Source organism: Labeo rohita, chromosome 10 (assembly GCF_022985175.1).
Source record: "Labeo rohita strain BAU-BD-2019 chromosome 10, IGBB_LRoh.1.0, whole genome shotgun sequence".
NCBI lineage: Eukaryota > Metazoa > Chordata > Actinopteri > Cypriniformes > Cyprinidae > Labeo > Labeo rohita.
In genome coordinates, this window is record NC_066878.1 from 9,393,720 (window position 1) to 9,411,568 (window position 17,849).

General features: G+C 36.4%; 2 protein-coding genes across 12 annotated transcripts in view; both read right to left on the reverse strand.

Moving 5' to 3' along the window:
• Positions 1–1,701: 1,701 nt before the first annotated feature.
• rab1bb (RAB1B, member RAS oncogene family b) lies at positions 1,702–4,194 on the reverse strand. Its single transcript, XM_051120720.1, has 6 exons — positions 3,934–4,194; positions 3,478–3,550; positions 3,304–3,399; positions 3,123–3,218; positions 2,853–2,984; positions 1,702–2,385 (listed from the first exon to the last, which is right to left on the reverse strand). The coding sequence occupies exons 1-6, from the start codon at positions 3,945–3,947 to the stop codon at positions 2,191–2,193; spliced, it is 606 nt and encodes a 201-aa protein (XP_050976677.1). The 5' UTR covers positions 3,948–4,194; the 3' UTR covers positions 1,702–2,190.
• Positions 4,195–6,024: 1,830 nt separating this feature from the next.
• ehbp1l1b (EH domain binding protein 1-like 1b) overlaps positions 6,025–17,849 on the reverse strand; it is a 31,383-nt gene continuing 19,558 nt past the window's right edge. For 5 of the 11 annotated variants that reach the window (XM_051120703.1, XM_051120701.1, XM_051120698.1 and 2 more), the window contains 14 exons: positions 17,397–17,768; positions 16,388–17,086; positions 13,513–14,700; positions 12,531–12,771; positions 11,806–11,978; positions 10,857–10,905; positions 10,225–10,770; positions 10,068–10,137; positions 9,923–9,972; positions 8,715–8,835; positions 7,393–7,492; positions 7,241–7,314; positions 6,676–6,790; positions 6,025–6,593 (listed from right to left, as the gene is read on the reverse strand). In XM_051120703.1, the coding sequence (XP_050976660.1) occupies positions 6,506–6,593; positions 6,676–6,790; positions 7,241–7,314; positions 7,393–7,492; positions 8,715–8,835; positions 9,923–9,972; positions 10,068–10,137; positions 10,225–10,770; positions 10,857–10,905; positions 11,806–11,978; positions 12,531–12,771; positions 13,513–14,700; positions 16,388–17,086; positions 17,397–17,768 (3,886 nt within the window). In that variant the 3' untranslated portion in view covers positions 6,025–6,505. The remainder of the gene's footprint in view (positions 6,594–6,675; positions 6,791–7,240; positions 7,315–7,392; positions 7,493–8,714; positions 8,836–9,922; positions 9,973–10,067; positions 10,138–10,224; positions 10,771–10,856; positions 10,906–11,805; positions 11,979–12,530; positions 12,772–13,512; positions 14,701–16,387; positions 17,087–17,396; positions 17,769–17,849) is intronic. The other 6 variants (XM_051120706.1, XM_051120705.1, XM_051120704.1 and 3 more) reach the window with 3 other exon arrangements.

Sequence of the window (17,849 nt, forward strand, 5' to 3'; positions counted from 1 at the left end):
CATTGCTCAAAATTTGAAGGAATAGTAGCTGTAGGTATAACACTGTTCTACTGACTGATAAAATTTCCAAGGCATTTAAAAAAAAACCCTTCATTTTGTGAAAAACACAGTAATCAAAATAAGAAAACTAACCACTGTAGTACAAAATAAGGTTACAACTAATATTTTGGAGGGTTACAGCTGTCAGAAATTAATTTACAGAAGTGTAGAGGCCGTTGCTTTGAATGACCTAAGCACATCTGCGGCAGCAGGACATCACTAGTTTCTCACATTATGTTGGTGTAATCTTGGTCCACACTTCCTCCACTCTCTTTCATGTTTTGGCAGTGGGTTTCTTAGCCATAACTTTGTCACAAAGGATTTTTCAGAGATTTTCAGTTGGGTGTAGATCAGGACTCTGGCATGGGCATTTCATTATTTCAGTGTCCTTAGCTTCAAGGAACTGCTTTACCTGTTTTGTAGTGTGATGGGGGCATTGTCTTGCATGAAAATCGAAGGTTGATTGGGAGATGCTTGCAAGGAAGAAACTGCATGTTGCTGAATGAGGTTCTGATAAACATTTGCATTCACCCTGCCATGTAGCTGTACAAGAGGCCCAATTCATGCTGCAGAAAACATCCCCCAAACCATGGCACTTCCTCCTCCACCTTTATTGACTTCTTTACACACTCTGGCTTTAGTCTTTCCCCAGTTTGACACTAAACAAAATGTTTCCCTTGAACTTTGGACCAGTTCTCCTCTCACCACACAACATGCTCCTCAGCAAAGATGAGCTTAGCCTTTTGATTCTTTCCGCTGATGAGATATTTGGTGCATTTTCAGTCCGACCTCTCTTAAACATCCCGAGACAGATCCTTACCATTTTCAGAACTGAAATGGCAAGCAATTCCAGCTGCAGTGCTGAACCGATTCCCCATTGAGAGTCTATGCTTTATCCTGTCTTCTCATGTGTCTTATGTGGATGACCAGCCTTTTTGGGGGACTTGAATAAATTTGTGTCATTATAGACCTGAAATATTCGAGATATCATAGATTTGGAAAGACTAACTTCTCTTGCAGTGGCTGAAATGATCATCCCTTTGGCCTTCATCTGGACAACCTTATATTGCAGGGTTTCAGTCACATTACAGTGACCCACCATCTTGCAGTCTCAATGAAAATTGGAGGAATGCTGCCAGTTAAATAGGGTTTGTCATATAATTAATAAAATTAGCACCAGGTGCCAGATTAACACCAATAACTTGAAGGTATCTGTAAGTGTTCTCTAATTTTGAGTTCTTTTTTCAAATATCTAATTTAAGTTTTTTATACTGTGCTTCAGAATACAATCACCAAATTATATGCATTTTATTTTATATTTTAAACGAACAACACAAAAAATGAATCAGTGGTTATTGTCTTCTTAACATCATACTTAATCATATTTTGATTCAATAATAATTACACCGTCTGAAATACACTGTTCACTTATATTATGAAAAATGTTTTTTATCCATGCTATGAAATCTAATAATGTTTTTTTTAAAATACCACTGACTGAAAATATTTTACATTCAATGTGACAAAAGTAAGTCATACAGATTTGAAGCGACATGCTGTGACATCATGAGTTTAATTTCTTGGTAACTATCCTTTTAAGCTCCCTTGACAATAATAAAGCAGTCACAGGCACACACAAAAATGAAAGTAGAAGCAAATGAATACGCACAAAACAACATTGTTTATTCACACAGAACCACAGTAAAACTCCACATGAGAATGTTGGAGAGTCCCTGCTTTACCATGCTGATGTACAGTGCCAGCAATGACCACTCAACCACTTGATCTTCTCGAAAGCATGAACAAGAAAAGGCACCACTTTAGAGAGTTGCGAATCCCAGTTCATTGTTTAGGAATTGATTGGGTCAATTGTGAAAGTTAACAGCTATCAACACAGTGATCTGGACATTTTCACCTTCATTTTTCAGGCAAGTACCTGAATCAGAGTGTGCCTGTGCTTTAATCTTATTTTCAAACACAACGGAAATGTGGGAAGAGCCATGAATGTTTCTTTGTTAAACAACAGTAATGATTTCAGCCTTTATTGAGCACCACGTAGGAGACAGTCTGTCATTAATACCCACATTGGCCACAATACTCATCAGTGTCCAGTCCTGCTCATCACTCTCCCTGAGAAAATACGCCAGTCATCTAACAGCACCCGCCGCCCGACTGTTGCACAGGGGTGCTTTCGATTTTAAGATCAGGTTTCTCTGAACCCCCTGAAGCCCCTGGTCTCATGCGCTTCTTTATCTCCTCTGCCATGGTCATGAAGGCCTGCTCCACGTTCGTGGCATTTTTGGCACTCGTCTCAAGGAAAGGGATGCCAAGAGAGTCAGCAAACTCCTGTGGGAAAAGTGTGGGAGAAAATCTAGTCTTTGTGTTTTCAGTAAATTATAAAGTGTTTGGTGTAGAAATTACATAGCTTATCTCACCAATGCATCATCTGAAGTGAATGGGTGCCGTCAGAATGAGAGTTTGATAAAAACATCACAGTAATCAACAAGTTATCCAGACAAGATGACTTTTTCACTGGAGGAAGGATTCTTGCAGATTACAGACTCGCAAACACAGATTTTCACTTCTAAAGACATTAATTGATGAACTGGAGTCTTGTGGATTATCGTGATGTTTTTATTAGCTGTTTGGACGGCACCCATTCACCATTCTCCAAATCTGTTCCAATGAAAAACAAACTCATCTACATCTTGGATGATCTAAGGGTGATTCATTTTAAGGAAATTTTCCCTTTTGAGTAAACTGTTGCTTTAACTAATCTAACAAGGAAGTCCATTGTTTCCCTACTGACCAACCTTAGCTGTAGTGTAGTCCACAACTTTTTTTGTAGTGAGGTCACACTTGTTTCCTACAAGTAGTTTGTTGACATTCTCACTTGCATAGCGATCGATTTCTTTCAGCCACTGTTTCACATTGTTGTAGGACTCCTGAAAAGACACCAGCACTAAACTTTAAAGAACGTGTGCAGTTTTGATTACATTTGAGATGTAAACCTTCATTTTAAGACGTAGTCTTAAATGTTTTCAGTATAGATGTGAATTTTTTAGAAAGGAGGTCTCACAAACCTGATCCGTAACGTCGTACACAACAATGATCCCATGAGCTCCTCTGTAGTAGCTGGACGTAATCGTGCGGAATCGCTCCTGTCCAGCAGTGTCCCACTGTAAACATGGACAAGACTCGGTGTATCTGTGGTTTTGCATTAAATGACGCACTTAAGATGGATTCTAAAGTCTACAAACTCACTATCTGCAGCTTAATAGTTTTTCCATCCAGCTCAATAGTTCGGATCTTGAAATCCACTCCGATTGTGCTGATGAAACTCTCTGTGTAGGTGTCGTCCTAAAAGAGAAAAAACAACCATATTTTAAGCACACACGGTCAGAGATCATTTATATCCAAAGAAAACAATACACTTACTGCAAAACGCAATAGAATGCAAGATTTTCCGACTCCAGAATCTCCAATCAGAAGAAGCTTGAATAAGTAGTCACTGTGGAAATATGCAAAAACAAGTTTTAAAACAGTTCTGAAATATTAATTTTATATATAAAATAGATTATATAATTCATATAATACTAATATTAAATGTTATTATATAATTTATGTATAATTATTTCATAATTATACATAATCATTTATATATATATATATATATATATATATATATATATATATATATACTGTATTTAATTAAAAATATATACAAATACAATGACAACTGCTTTAAGCGCCAACCGTAACACAATTCACACTATTTGCTATTTAATTATATAAATTGATCAACAACTGCGTATGACATTTGGTTGACCTGCCAACGAAAGGTTAAAGGAAATTTTCAGACGGTCATAAACGTTCATCGTTCTCACGACTTACTATTCAGGGTTCATGATGTGACAGCAAAGGGATTGTTATTGTTTGTCCAGCTGGTAGAAGCGCTCTGGGTCGCCTACTGTTCACCGGCTGACCGCAAACACTGAGCCAGTATATAGTCTGGAATAGTAGCAATAAAAAGAAGATCTTTGAGTTTTGATAAGCCTTTGTGGACCGTTTCCAGACCTCCTTGTAATATCAACCTAGTCTGACTTTACGCCTCCTCTCTCCTCTCTGGATTTTACAAGCCGCGCAGGTGCGGCAGTGACGGATGATGATGGGCCGCTATTCTTATCCGCTTTCGCCGCCTAGTGGTGGGATCCATGCATATGTAATTTTGTGGATGCTTATGAAAATTATATTGAAATTATTTTTGCGTGTTATTCCATTGTAAAAATACGTTTTTCATTTTTAACAAATGTGAAGTTAAAAAAAATATATATTTTTTAATATTTTCTTTGTAAATGATTAAACTTTATGTCACTACCGAAACTGTTTGTTTTAGTCGATTGGCTAAGACTGATTTTAAATACCCCTACATTTATCATCAGGAATATATTTATGTATCACTGTCTCTCTCTCTCATAGCTACATGAGGAGTAGATAGACCCCATCATTTCGTGGTAAATGTGTTCAAAAGTATGAAAAATCAGTGTGTAACTTTAAAGAATGTCACTACAGAACACCTTTTTCTATAATTTTCTATAATTTTTTTTTTTTTATAATTAGTTTTGATATGTGTATAACTGTTCAGAACTGCGCTAGCTAACCATGCACTGATTAGCATCTTTGAGGTTCAAAATTATCTATCATTTGGTGAAGTTTCGGTAACAGTCACGACAAAAAGGAAAACAATCCTTTATTTGGATGAAATAAACACAATTTTACAGTTACGCAACATTTTTTTGTATTTTAGTATGTTCGTATGTGGGTTAAAATTCTGTAATGTGATGTGGTCGTTACCAAAACATTAGTCACTATCGAAACATGAGTTTTGTCAAAAATAAAGTATAGTGAATTATCAACTAAGATGTTATGATAGTGTTTGGTTCAGTGTATATTCAAACTAATAAATCCTTAACTTTGAAATCAGTATGATAAACTTTTTGCGTTTTACAAAGAAAAATTGGATTAATAATACAACAAATCTCATAAATCACACTTGAAATATTGTAAAAATTGTAATTGTTATTGATTTACCTCTGAAAAGGTTTTAAAAAATGTATTTACAAGGGAGATATAAGCGAGAACTTAATAGGTAAATATAACCCTTCTTATTAAATTATATATTACTGTTTTGGTAGTGACAAATTTGGGGAGAGGACAAATATTCCAAAACTTTCTGAAAAGCAATATGAGAATTAATTGCACAATTACTAGAAATGTGTACCTTGGATATTATACAGTTTGCATGCATACAAAATGTGTGAAAAAAATTCTAACTCTGACTTTGAACCAGTTCTGTAGAATGGCCCGTATGCGTGTGTGAGCGTTTTATTCCCCTTCTATGTTTAGGCAGAAAAAAACCCAACAAAAATCAAACAGCATGAAACTTTATTGAATAAAACACCCTAAATCTGAAAACAGGAATGAATAACATATTTAAATATCAAAAGGAGTACAGAAGGACAAAATACTTTTTGTATATCTATAAAACAATCCATAAATATTTTTTATTTTGAATTCGCTTTCAAGGTTTAAAACTGAAAAATACAGAATGGCTTCATTTTATATAAAAAGCCCCTTTTAATAGTGGTATTAATTCATTAAAGGCACTGCAATGCAAAAGGACTTTATGAATACATTCATTTGGAGACATATATTGTCCGATGAAACATCATTTGCAGCTAATACAAGACAACAGCCCAACAGAGACATTTTGTTATACCAGGAAACAACACACTTAAATAAATAATGTAAAAACAGCAAACTTTGGCGCAAGTCTCTTTGTCTGTTCGATCTTAAAGACAGTCAAATCATCTTAATCTTAAGCATTACATTTCCAAAAAAATACACAAAGGAGAGAAAACCCTGCATACAGCTGTAGCTTGTAAGAGACATATTATTTATTGAGCAACAATTTATTTGCTTCAGAAAAAAAAAAATCCTGTCTACGGTTGTGTGACAGAAATCTCAATACATTTTGGATTCCTTGTAACCTCCAACAGTGTGCAGGGTTTTCTCTTTTCTTATTATTTCTTGTGTTCAGTTCAATTGTTTGCAACCATTCAGGTGTGTGAAGGCTGTTGTTTATTGTCCAATAAAGACCTTCTTTCAGATTTAAAGTAATATTGCTTAAAATAGCAAACTCTTGACCAGTGCGACCTGGGAAAACCTTCAAAACATTGTGCAAACTTTCAGGTAAGATCAAACTTGTCTGATCTACACTGGACATGTTTTACATCCAACTGAGATGTCACTGAGTTCTTGAAGATGTTTTTGACGAAGGGCTTCATGTTCAAGCTAAGTGTCTTTGAAAGTTAAAACAAGGCACACTAATGTCCTGACATAGTCCAAGTCATTCAGAACATCTCTGGTGCAGTGAGCCGCAGATTTCATAAGAATTCAAGTTTCTTTACTGAAGAACACACTTTTCCTTATTGCTGTATTTTCTACGTCTTGCCTCCAGACCTTTCTCCAGTCTCTCATCCTCCTCCAAAGCCCTGCACATACAAAATACATTCAGTGCATGTGTATGTCAAGACTAATTTCTGTAATTTACCATTCCAGTGCAACAGGACTCACACTCTCTCTTTTGCATCCATGTCTCTGACCAGCTCGTCCCGCTTGTTGACCAGAGACACTAGTTCCTGTAGCAGTAGCTGTTCTCTGTGCTGTTGGGCCTGAGTTTTCTGCCAGTCTGATGGATGAAATATGGATATTAGTGAGCTTTCTGATGCAATGCTACTGACGCATTTAAACCTCAGAAAGGTAGTGAGGACACTGGACATAGTCCATATGACATCAGTGCTTCAATCGTAATGTTATGAAGCTACGGCAAAGAAAGTTCTTTTTGTTTTCTGGGCAAAGAAAACAAAAATAACTTTATTCAACAATTTTTTCTGTGTCAGTCTTCAACGCACGTTTACAAAAGCGCCATGATGCATACGAAGATGTTTCATTCTAACGATGTCCTTACTACCTTTCTAGGCCTTGAACAGTTGCGTTGCTGTCAGATTTTACCAAAAATATCTTAATTTGTGTTTGGAAGATGAACGAAGGTCTTACGGGTTTATAACGACATCAGGGTGAGTAATTGACAGGATTTTAATTTTTGAGGGAACTATCTCTTTAAATATTTATGGCTTACCTTCAATAGCCATCATGGCTCTGAGCTCTCGGGTTAGCAGCTCGAATCTTCTTTCTAAATCCTGCTCTTCTTGCCTGCAAGAATAACATCATGAATATTTACTGATGATGCTGACAGTGCGCACTGATTGTGTGTTACATATCAGTACGTACAGCAGCTCCAGATGGTCTTGTCTCCTAATCAGAGCGTTCTTCTTGTTGACCAGAGTGAACCATTCCTGAATCAGCTTCTCTTCTTCATCTTTATCGCTTCCTGTTAAAGAGATAATGTGGTATATCATGCTGTATTTCAAGAGTTAATTTGAAATCAGCTTCATTCTTTCTTGCTTTCTATCCACCTTTTTCTTCCCATAAGTGCGGGTGCAGCTATTTGTAAATTTTATGGGTCTGATTTCTGGTCTCATCCGCGTCCAGCTATTATATATAACAGCTCATTTTGCTGCTTGATATTGCAAATTGGTGTGTCTCACCATGTTATTTTAATGTAAAGTAGAGGTCAAAAGTTTACATCCCCCTTTCAGAATCTGCAAAATATTAATTATTTTACCAAAATAAGAGGGATCATACAAAATTCATGTTATTGTTTATTTAGTACTGACCTGAATTAGATATTACACATAAGATGTTTACATATAGTCCACAAGAGAAAATAGTTGAATTCTTCTGAATGATCCACAGCTTCTTCAAGTCAAACAAATTTGGTTTTCCAGCACTTTTGTGTATATAAACCCTTTCCAACAATGCTTGTATGATTTTGAGATCCATCTTTTAACACTGAGGACAACTGAGGGACTCATATGCAACTATTACAGAAGGTTCAAACACTCACTGATGCTCCAGAAGGAAAAACGATGCATTAAGAGCCAGGGTGAAAACTTTTGAACATGTGTAATGTGTAATGTGTAAATTTTTCTTATTTTGCTTAAATATAATATTTTTTCATTTAGTACTGCTCTTCAGAGGCTACAGAAGATACTTACATGTTTTCCAGAAGTTTACCCTGATCTTAAATTAAAAAAGTTTCACCACCCGGCTCTTAATGTATCGCGTTTCCTTCTGGAGCATTATTGAGCGTTTGAACCTTCTGTAATAGTTGCATATGAGTCCCTCAATTGTCCTCAGTGTGAAAAAGTGGATCTCAAAATCATACAGTCATTGCTGGAAAGAGTTCAAATACACAAAAATGCTTAAAAACCAAAGAATCTGTGGGACCTGAAGGATTTTTCTGAAGAACAGTGGACAGTTTAACTGTTCAGGACAAGCAAGGGATTTGTGAACAACTATCACCAAACTTTTAAACTCAGCTTTATTATCTTAATTATGAACACACTGGTTTGTAGTGCAAACAGTTTTACAGTTTACTGCATGTTGTTATTCCTCTCATTATTTCCCTATAGCGGCTAATGAACCCTATGTCTCACATATAGGCTTACTTCAGCATTAAAGAAATTGGTGGATGTGAGTGTTTATCTTACCCGTCTCCATGATCTTTCGGAGTCTTTTCTCCACAACTGCAGCTCTGCTGTCTATGTGCTTCTGTTCGGTTTCCAGGGCCTGAAGTTCACTCAACACATACTGATTGGTGTCCTGCAGACACTGGCCAGGAAGTACCACAGGGAGACATACATAAAACCAGACAAGAGAGCAATACAGACAAAGAGAGGAATTGATGGAGATGAAAGAGAGGAAGAGAGATGGATAGAGCCAGATACAGAGAATAAAAGACCAACATTGATAAGACAGAAACAGACAATGACATACAAAGATAATGGAGAGGAAAGGACAGGCTTGATTTAACTAAAATATTTATTAAAAAAAAGGAAATTAAACATGGGATGATAAGAGTTTGTGAGTCAGGGAACAGATTCTCGAAATTGTTCTTAAGAATGAAGTATTTTTGGATGAACTATCCTTTTAATAAAAAACCTCTCTCTTTTTGCACTGCTTGAGTACCGTAATTATCATAATACTCGTAATAATGTTGAGCTGTTTAATATTTAAATGACCCAATATATAAATGTTAACAACTTACCATTCTTAAGAATGTTTCGTGAATCTGGCCCCAGAATTAGAGAATTATGACAATTATTGTAAACTCAAAAAGATATTTTCTAAAGATTTGACATGCAAATTGTCAAATTTAGTTTTTAAACTACAGGCTTTGAAGTTATTCAAAAATTACACTGTTGAAAGATGAAACACTAGGGATGTAACATTGCGATAGCAAAACAAAACAAAAAACAAAAAAAAAAATCTCAATATTATCGTGGTCACATGACGATATGAAACGATAGGTCTTCTAAACAAAAAGTGTTGTTTTTAAAATATATTTGAACTTATTCTAACATAAAAGGTCTTTAAAGTTTTGGGCCATTATGCTTTGCAGATCTGTCAAACACAGTATCTGTCAAATGAACAAAAACCAAAAGCGCAATATGAATATCCATTCATCAACTCTGTTTTTGCTGAGTGTTTCAAAGCTAAAGATAAAAGAATTAAACTTTGAAATGTACGAAATTTTCATTTTTCCCCCAATTCTTTATTTGTACTTTTCTTTTTAAAATATCGTAACAAATATCATGTCATGGACTTCATATCGCGATATTATCATATTGTGAGGTTTTGATGTTGTTACATCCCAGTAAAACACTGTAATTGTCTCAAATACTGAGGGCATACTGACCATCGTCTCAAACTCTGCTGATTTAACATCTTGGTTTGCTTCCTGAAGTTCTGCAAACACACATTAAAAAATCAGAGTGTAAAATATACAATCTTCCCAAATTCAATCATTTTTTGGGAATTAGGAAGCTGATTAGGAAGTTTACCTGTTTCAGCACTTTCTCTGGCAGCTGTCGAGCCATTAGTTCCTTCATCTGTCAGTTCACCTTTATCTGACTGTCGGAGGTTGGCAGAGAAAAATACTATTAGATCAAATATTAAAACACATAAGTGTAAGGAAAGGGTAAATTTGTTGTCTTTTACCTCCTTTGAATCAGTCTCATCCATGGATTCGCTCTTTAGTCGTGACCGCCGTTTCTTCACCAGATCCGCATCTCGTATGTGTCCAAATCCTGATCTGGAAGCCGCTGCGTTTGGTCGTGGCGGGGCCACAGGAGTCTGCGCACCTCCTTCTGTTTCCTTACTGCCCTTCTCTTCCACCTTTCCTGTACGTTTAGTCCGAGGTGGAGCAACAAGACCTCCGTTCAGCTTAGCCGCACTGTCACTTCCCTCGTCTCCCACTGAGTCCTTGCTGTTACTGTCTCCTGTCAGAGCTCCAGCCTGGAGCCTCTCTGCACAGAATTTGGCTGCCGTTTGTATATCCGGTCCTTGGTTTGGCCCGGCTACTGCATAGCTGGACTGACTGTTGTTCTGCTCTATCTGTAAAACACTCAGCTCCTGCCCAGTGAAGTGTGCACGGATTTGGCACAAGTACGTCATTACAATCAAACGATCTGGCACAGAGAGAAGCACCATATCTGAGGGCTCCAGCAGACGAGAGATTCCCAGTGATGCAAAACCATCAAAAGCCTAAAAGAGAAGGGGTAGAAAAAATGATGAGGGTTAGTTTATGGTTGAAAAATGTCTTTGTGGAACATTGCTTAAACCAAACTTACAGCTTTGTTGTTTTGCTTTATGTTGTGAGGCTCCAATGCACCAAAGTCACTGGAAGATAACAACTGACAAGTTAATACACAATAAAAAACATAAAAAGTAATTAAAAAGTAATTATTTTATAATCAATTACAATTAATTCAGTAATTATTGTCATATTATGAACAATAGGCTATAATGTCCAATACTGAAATTTAAAATTATTTTGTCTAAATAAAATATATAAGAATAAAATGCTGAAATCAATTAGTATCAATTATACTAAATATATATATATATAGATTTTAGGTAATTTATGGCAAAGGTAAATTAAATGTCCATGAAATTACCATACACAATTAAATATTTAATATCAACCAAATTTTGTACATTTAAATATTAGTCATTAAATTAAATAATACAGATACATTGTGCATCGCTAATTTGTTTGTACTTGGTGCAAATTATTTTTTAGGCTGGTACACATAAACTAAATCATACAAAAAAAAGGGTAAAAAATAAATGAACTTATCCATTAAGGGGCAATATTTGCCCCATAAAATCAGGGGAATTTTTATAATTTCCTTATTATTATAAAAAAGCATACTATGTTGTCCTTAATTTTAAATACTGAAATTGACCCAGTTACTTTAGTCAATATTTTAAACTGTTGTCAATAACAATAGACTTTAATGTTGTATCTAAATTATCTGATGCAGTGTAAGCGTATCTAAATGTAATTCCATGAAATGACATTTTTCATTCATTTTCACATTTCATTTTAATCGTGACACACGAAATACATTGTTTAACTGTGCAGGAGCATTTTTTGCCTTGTTGTCTTGAATTTATGGGGTATTTTTGTTAATCTTGGTAGCATTTTTGCCACAAGCCCTCGTTAATTTCCGACCCTGCTATGAAAGAATGAGTCTGCTTTAAGCTGGGAATGAATGACACAAACCAGAAACTCACATTATCTCAGGGTGGAAGTGATGTAGGATGGCACAGAACGCCAGGCCGTTACGCCAAGAGGTGCTAAAGTTTGTGATTTTTACTCCCTTATATTTTTTAGTGATCTCTTGACACCACTCCAGCAAGGACTGACTGGAGTTCACCAAACCAGGACTGGGCAGTGGATTGGCAAACTGTATAGAACAAATGGAAAGACAAAAAATGTTAGACCTGGGCGAAAAAGCAATAAACAGTCTACCTTTTAAAGAAATAGTTCATCAAACAATGAAAATTCTGTCATTAATTACTCATCCTCATTTCGTTCCAAACCTGTAAGACCTTTGTTCATCTTTGAAACACAAATTAAAATATTTTTGGTGAAAACCGAGAGCTGACATAGAAGAGCAGAAATTGTTGAATAAAGTTGATATTTTTGTTTTCTTTGCACAAAAAAATGTTCTTGTAGCATCATAAAATTATGGTTGAATCACTGATGTCATGTGGACTATTTTAACAATCTTCCTACTACCTTTCTGGGCCTTAAACATATCAGTTGTGTTGCTGTCTATGCAGGGTCAGAAAGCTTTCGGATTTCATTAAAAATATCTTTATTTGTGTTCTGAAGATAAACTAAGGTCTTACGGGTTTGGAACGACATGAAGGTTAGTAATTAATGACGCAGTTTCCATTTTGGGTTAACTATCACTTTAACTGGTACTTAACACAAATGACAAAATGCCACTTACATCCAATCCAGGCACTGCTGAACCCTCTTTAATGGATTCATCCATTGTTTTTACTATTGCAAGGTCCATTGGTGGTGGAATAATTTTCTTTTTACTGCGCGTTGGAGGCACAATCACATGGGATGAATCTGTAGTGGTCTGGCCATTAACCTGCATTCTGCCTGGGCTCCTAGATGGCGTCTCGCTCACTTTAGCCTCTGGGGTTACATTGGAGGACTCCTCTTCCTGAGGATGACCAGACCTATCAAAAGAACAGTAACTGTGTTAAACATACTGACATGATTAGCAAATTTTCCCGTTAAATTTTGAATTCAGTGTTAGAGTGAAAATGAAATTGCTCTGCTAGAGTTTCCCTTTCTGCAATGCTTAGAACATTTTGGGTGTTGATTTGAGGTTAACGAAAAGACATGCAAGTATTAATATACACAGTGTTATTACACTACTGTTCAGAAGTTGTAAGATGTTACATATACATATAGATATGTAAGATATATTTTTTAAAGAAATTAATACTTTTATTCAGCATTAGGACACATTAAATTGATTTTAAAAAAATTAAACACATTTATAATCTTACAAATAATTTTTCAAAAAGAAAATGCTGTTCTTTTGAAGTTCCTGAATCACAGCAGTTTTTTAGCATCGATAATAAGAAATGTTTCGTGAGCAGCAAATCAGCATATTAGAAAGAATGGAGTAAAACTGAAAAAATTTAGCTTTGCTAAATTCTATTTTAAAATATATTAAAATAGCAAACATTTATTGTAAATTTTAATAATATTTAACAATATTACTGTTTTAACTGCAGCTTTGATTAAATAAATTCAGCTGATTTAACTTTTTTCAAAAACATTAAAAAATCTCACCAACCCATTAGGCATCAACTTTTAAAGCTCTAGATGATGTTCCAGACATAAAGTCACACAATATAATATGGAAAAGTACAACTGAATTTTAGTCTCTACACGCCACTCAGACTTACAATTCATCAGGCACTGGAGAAGGTGGTCTATCCTGTTCTATTTGAGCCTCTTCACTTATATCAGTACTTAATTCTGGTTCTTCCTTGTTCTTATTTTCAGCTTCTGTGTTCTCTGTCTGGTTTGTGGGCTTAACAGCTGGTGTATCTTGGCACTCCCTTTCAGCTGCCATACATTCCAGCTGGATGTTTTGTTCTTGCTTGTTCAACTGGACATTATCATCTAAAACAGCATTTCTAGCACTGGCTTCTCTATGTTCATCTAACTTAAAGGTCTCCAGTGGAACAGTCTGAGAATGACTGATGTCAATCTTCTCATTAGTCTGCTCTGGAGAAATCACTGACGGTGGAGATCCGAGTGTTTTTGTAATCTCCGTCTGATCTGAATTTGGGCGTATCTCATCTACGGGTGGTTTGCTGGACTTTAGTTGCATGGGAGGAGATGGGGGAAGTTCAAAATCAGACTCGCAGGGGATCAAACGTTTCTTAGTGCGTGGAGTGGAAGCTGACGGCTGTGCCGTATCTTCTTCAGCCATTTGACGAATCTTTTCTAACAGAACGCTCTCCTCCGAAAGGTCATCTACTTTTAGACTGGAACTTTCTGCACTTTTTGAGGGCTCACGGTGCCTTTCGGGTTTAGGAGAAGGAAATGGCCACGGGACCACTGAGCTCCTCGGAGAAACGTCCTTCCCAGAAACAACGTTCTCATCAACGTTTATATCTTTCGGTCTTTCTGATGCCTTGGTGATGACTGGGCTGCTCTCTTTTTCCATCTCAACTTTTGAAGCGCTGTTAATACACATGGTTTTGGTATTGTCTCCCTCTAGTGGTGACAAGTCATTCTCACTTGTCTCTTTTGCAACATCTTTGCATTTCTCAACAGTCTTTACAGCTGCTGTCTCTATAGTTACATGTAAAGAAGTGGTTCCTTGTTCATGCCCTTTAGCAGCTACAGCGCTCATGTTTTGATTGACGGCATCAGGGCCGACTTCCTGTAAAGGCACTGCGGGTGGTGACTGCATAGTCTTGTCTTGACAGGGAGGGAGAACTTTGCTAGCAGGTTGGGAAATAGTTTCCATTGGTGTAGTGTCTTTTAATATAGACCCAGATTCTGGTGGAAAGGCAGTCTGAGGTGATTCCAGTGTGAAAGCCTTTGGTTGTGATATTGGCGGTATTGAGGATTCCTCTGGTCTGTGAGAAATGGGACACCAGAACATGAGATCAAAATGTTGCACCGTTTGGTTATTATAGCGTGCAAAGGTTTTTCAGTAATAATGCAATTAAGTGAAAATGGCACAATCAGTTCCAGCAGGGGGCTACAAACGGCAGCGTTAGCTCACAGTCACAGTGTAATGTGTAACAATTTTTGCAAGCTTGCAGCAGCAGTTGCAAAATAGACAAACAAGCTGCGAAGCTGCTGTTTAGTCCTTTTGAAAAACCACAGAGACCCCAGAATCAATACAATACGAACCAACACAATATGTTTCATGCTCATATTATATACACTACCTCTCAAATTTTGGGTTTGGTAAGATGCACAGCTCACATATGCCGATTTGGCGATCAAGAATCATTATTATCAATGTAGAAATCAATGCTGCTTAATATTTTCAAGATTTTTGATGAACAGAAATATAACAGCATTTATTTGACAGAAATTGTTTGTAACATTACACTGCCGTTCAAAAGTTTTGGATCAGTAAGATTTTTGTCTTTTAAAGAAGTCTCATCAAAGTTCCATTTATTTGATCAAAAATACAGAACAAACGTAACATTATTAAATAGTATTGCAATTTAAGAATAACTGATTTAAAATAACAGTTTTCTATTTTAATATACCTTAAAATATAATTTATTTCTGTGATGCAAAGCTGAATATTCATCTGCCATTACTCCAGTCTTCAGTGTCACATGATCCTTCAGAAATCATTTTAATATGCTGATTTATTATCAATGTTGGAAACAGTTGTGCTGCTTAAATATTTTTTGGAACCTGTCATACTTTTTTCAGGATTCCTTAATAAATAAAAAGTATACAAATTTCATTTCTTTTTTTTTTAACAATATAAGTCTTTACTATCACTTTTTATCAATTTAACACATCCTTGCTGCATAAATGTATTAATTTCTTTCAAAGAAAGGAAAAATGTACTGGTCCCAAACTTGAAACGGTAGTGGATATTGTTAGAAAATATTTCTATTTTAAATAAATGCTGTACTTTTTAACATTTTATTCATCAAAGACTACTAAAAAAGTAGCACAGGTTTCCAAAATTTACAATAAATCAGCATATTAGAATGTTTTCTGAAGGACTGGTTGCAAGCAACGTTCATGTAACACCAAATACTGGAGTAATAATGCTAAAAACTAAGCTTTGCATCACAAGAATAAATTCTATTTTGAAGTATATTAAAACAGAAAACCACTATTTTAAATTGGAATAATATTTCACAATATTACTGTTTTTTCTGTATTTTTAATCAAATAAATGCTGTCTTAATGAGCACAAAAGTCTGCTTAAAAACATTTAAAATCTTACTGATCCCAAACATTGAATGGCAGTGCACCTTGACCCTTTCTTTTGATCAATTTAATGCATCCTTGCTAAATACTTGACCTCAAACTTTTGAATGGTAGTGTATCCCATCACTTAGAAGACTTGTTGGCCATAGGACACAAGCCATATTAAATACACTGCTTGATGTCAAATGCAGACTCCACCAGCCCTTGTCACAGACACATACGAATAACGTAATGCAACGACCAGAATGCTTGAAAGTCAGCCAGACGGAACAATGCCAAAGTCGTGCCGTTCATGTAAAGAGGCTCATAAAAATGAGAGGCAGTGCAGGCAGAGGTGATGTCCCATGCACTTACCCTCCATCCATATATAGCTCAGCAGACCACACTGTTCCTATGTATTCCTGACCCAGTTCGAATTCCAGCTCCTCCTGTGAACCCTCCGACTCTGCCATAGGCCTTAAATCTGCTCCTTTTATCTTGCCAGGGAGGAGTTCTTCATGTCTATTTCTTTTTGGGCTTTCGTGTATTGTTATTTCTTCAAAGTCTACCTCGGTCATCAAATGACCTGTTTCCACAGAGCTGAGGCTCTGCACCTCTTTCTCAGCAGTTATGTCTTCTTGTGCGCTTTCCAGAGGCTCTTCATTCTTCTCTTCTTTTGATATCACTCTTTCAGACTTCAATTCCACTTTTATGCTTTTGTCATTTCTCAGTATTTGCTCATTTGTTGCTTTCTGTTTAGAAGGGCTTCCTTTATCCTGGGTCTTGAAATACATAGATCCGCTTTGAGTTTCTCTAGCAGCCAGTTTCAAACACTCCACCAGGCTCATGGCCACAGGCTCGGAGGTCTGAATATCTATCTGTGACTCGCCAGAAGGTAACAAATCGTGGATTATTGATTCCTGAGGCTCATCGTCGGTCGGATGCTCAATTTTGGTGTCAGAGAAAGCCTCAGGAGGGAGAATTTCAACCACAGATCCATCTTGATCATCCAAAACTGTGTCATCTGTTTCTGTTGTGCTTGGCTGCTGTAGTACTGATGTCATGGTCTCATAACTAAAGGATGAGGACATTTAAATATGATTACATTACGCCATGACAAAACAAATGTTTCCGTTCGCAAAAAGTCTCTTTTTGATATAACCTCCATTCGCAAAAAGGCTCTTTTTGAATCACCAGCCAGTATTTAATTAAACAGGCAAACTTCCTTAAGCTTCTCATCACTACTAAGTTTGGATGCAAAAGCTTTTTTTGCAAATCACACCTAATAACCACCTTTCAGTGTTTCAGGAAAACGAAATTATAGCCATGCAGATGCCATGGCAAGTGAAGCTCTCTGCAAGTCTCAGAATCATCCCACACTTACCCTTTATACAGAACACCAAAAATCCCCCGTATGAAGCCTACAGATACGTCTTCCTGGTCAGAAACTGAGTCAGGTTCCTGTTTGCAGGTGTCCATGTTTCTGTCTGTTCCTACATCAGGCTCACGACCAAGTTCGGTTCCTGAACGGACACTCTTCAGATCTTCTTTAGGTCCAGCTTGAGTCCAAATAGTCTCACAGCCTGTTTGCAGCATCTTATTATCTGAATCTTCTTCTTTATTGGTCTTCTCTTTACTATCTTCCCTCTGGCTTTCCTTGTTAGCATTTTTATCTAGTTTGTGGTGGAAATGGGATAAGGTAAAAGAATCCTCTTGCTCCGTAGGCTTGTTTTCTGAGGTTTCTTGTCCATGTTGGCTGCCATGGACCAAAAAGTGTAAGTGACGAGAATATTCTTTAAAGATCAAATCTCAGCTCCCAGCAAGTAAACAGATGTTT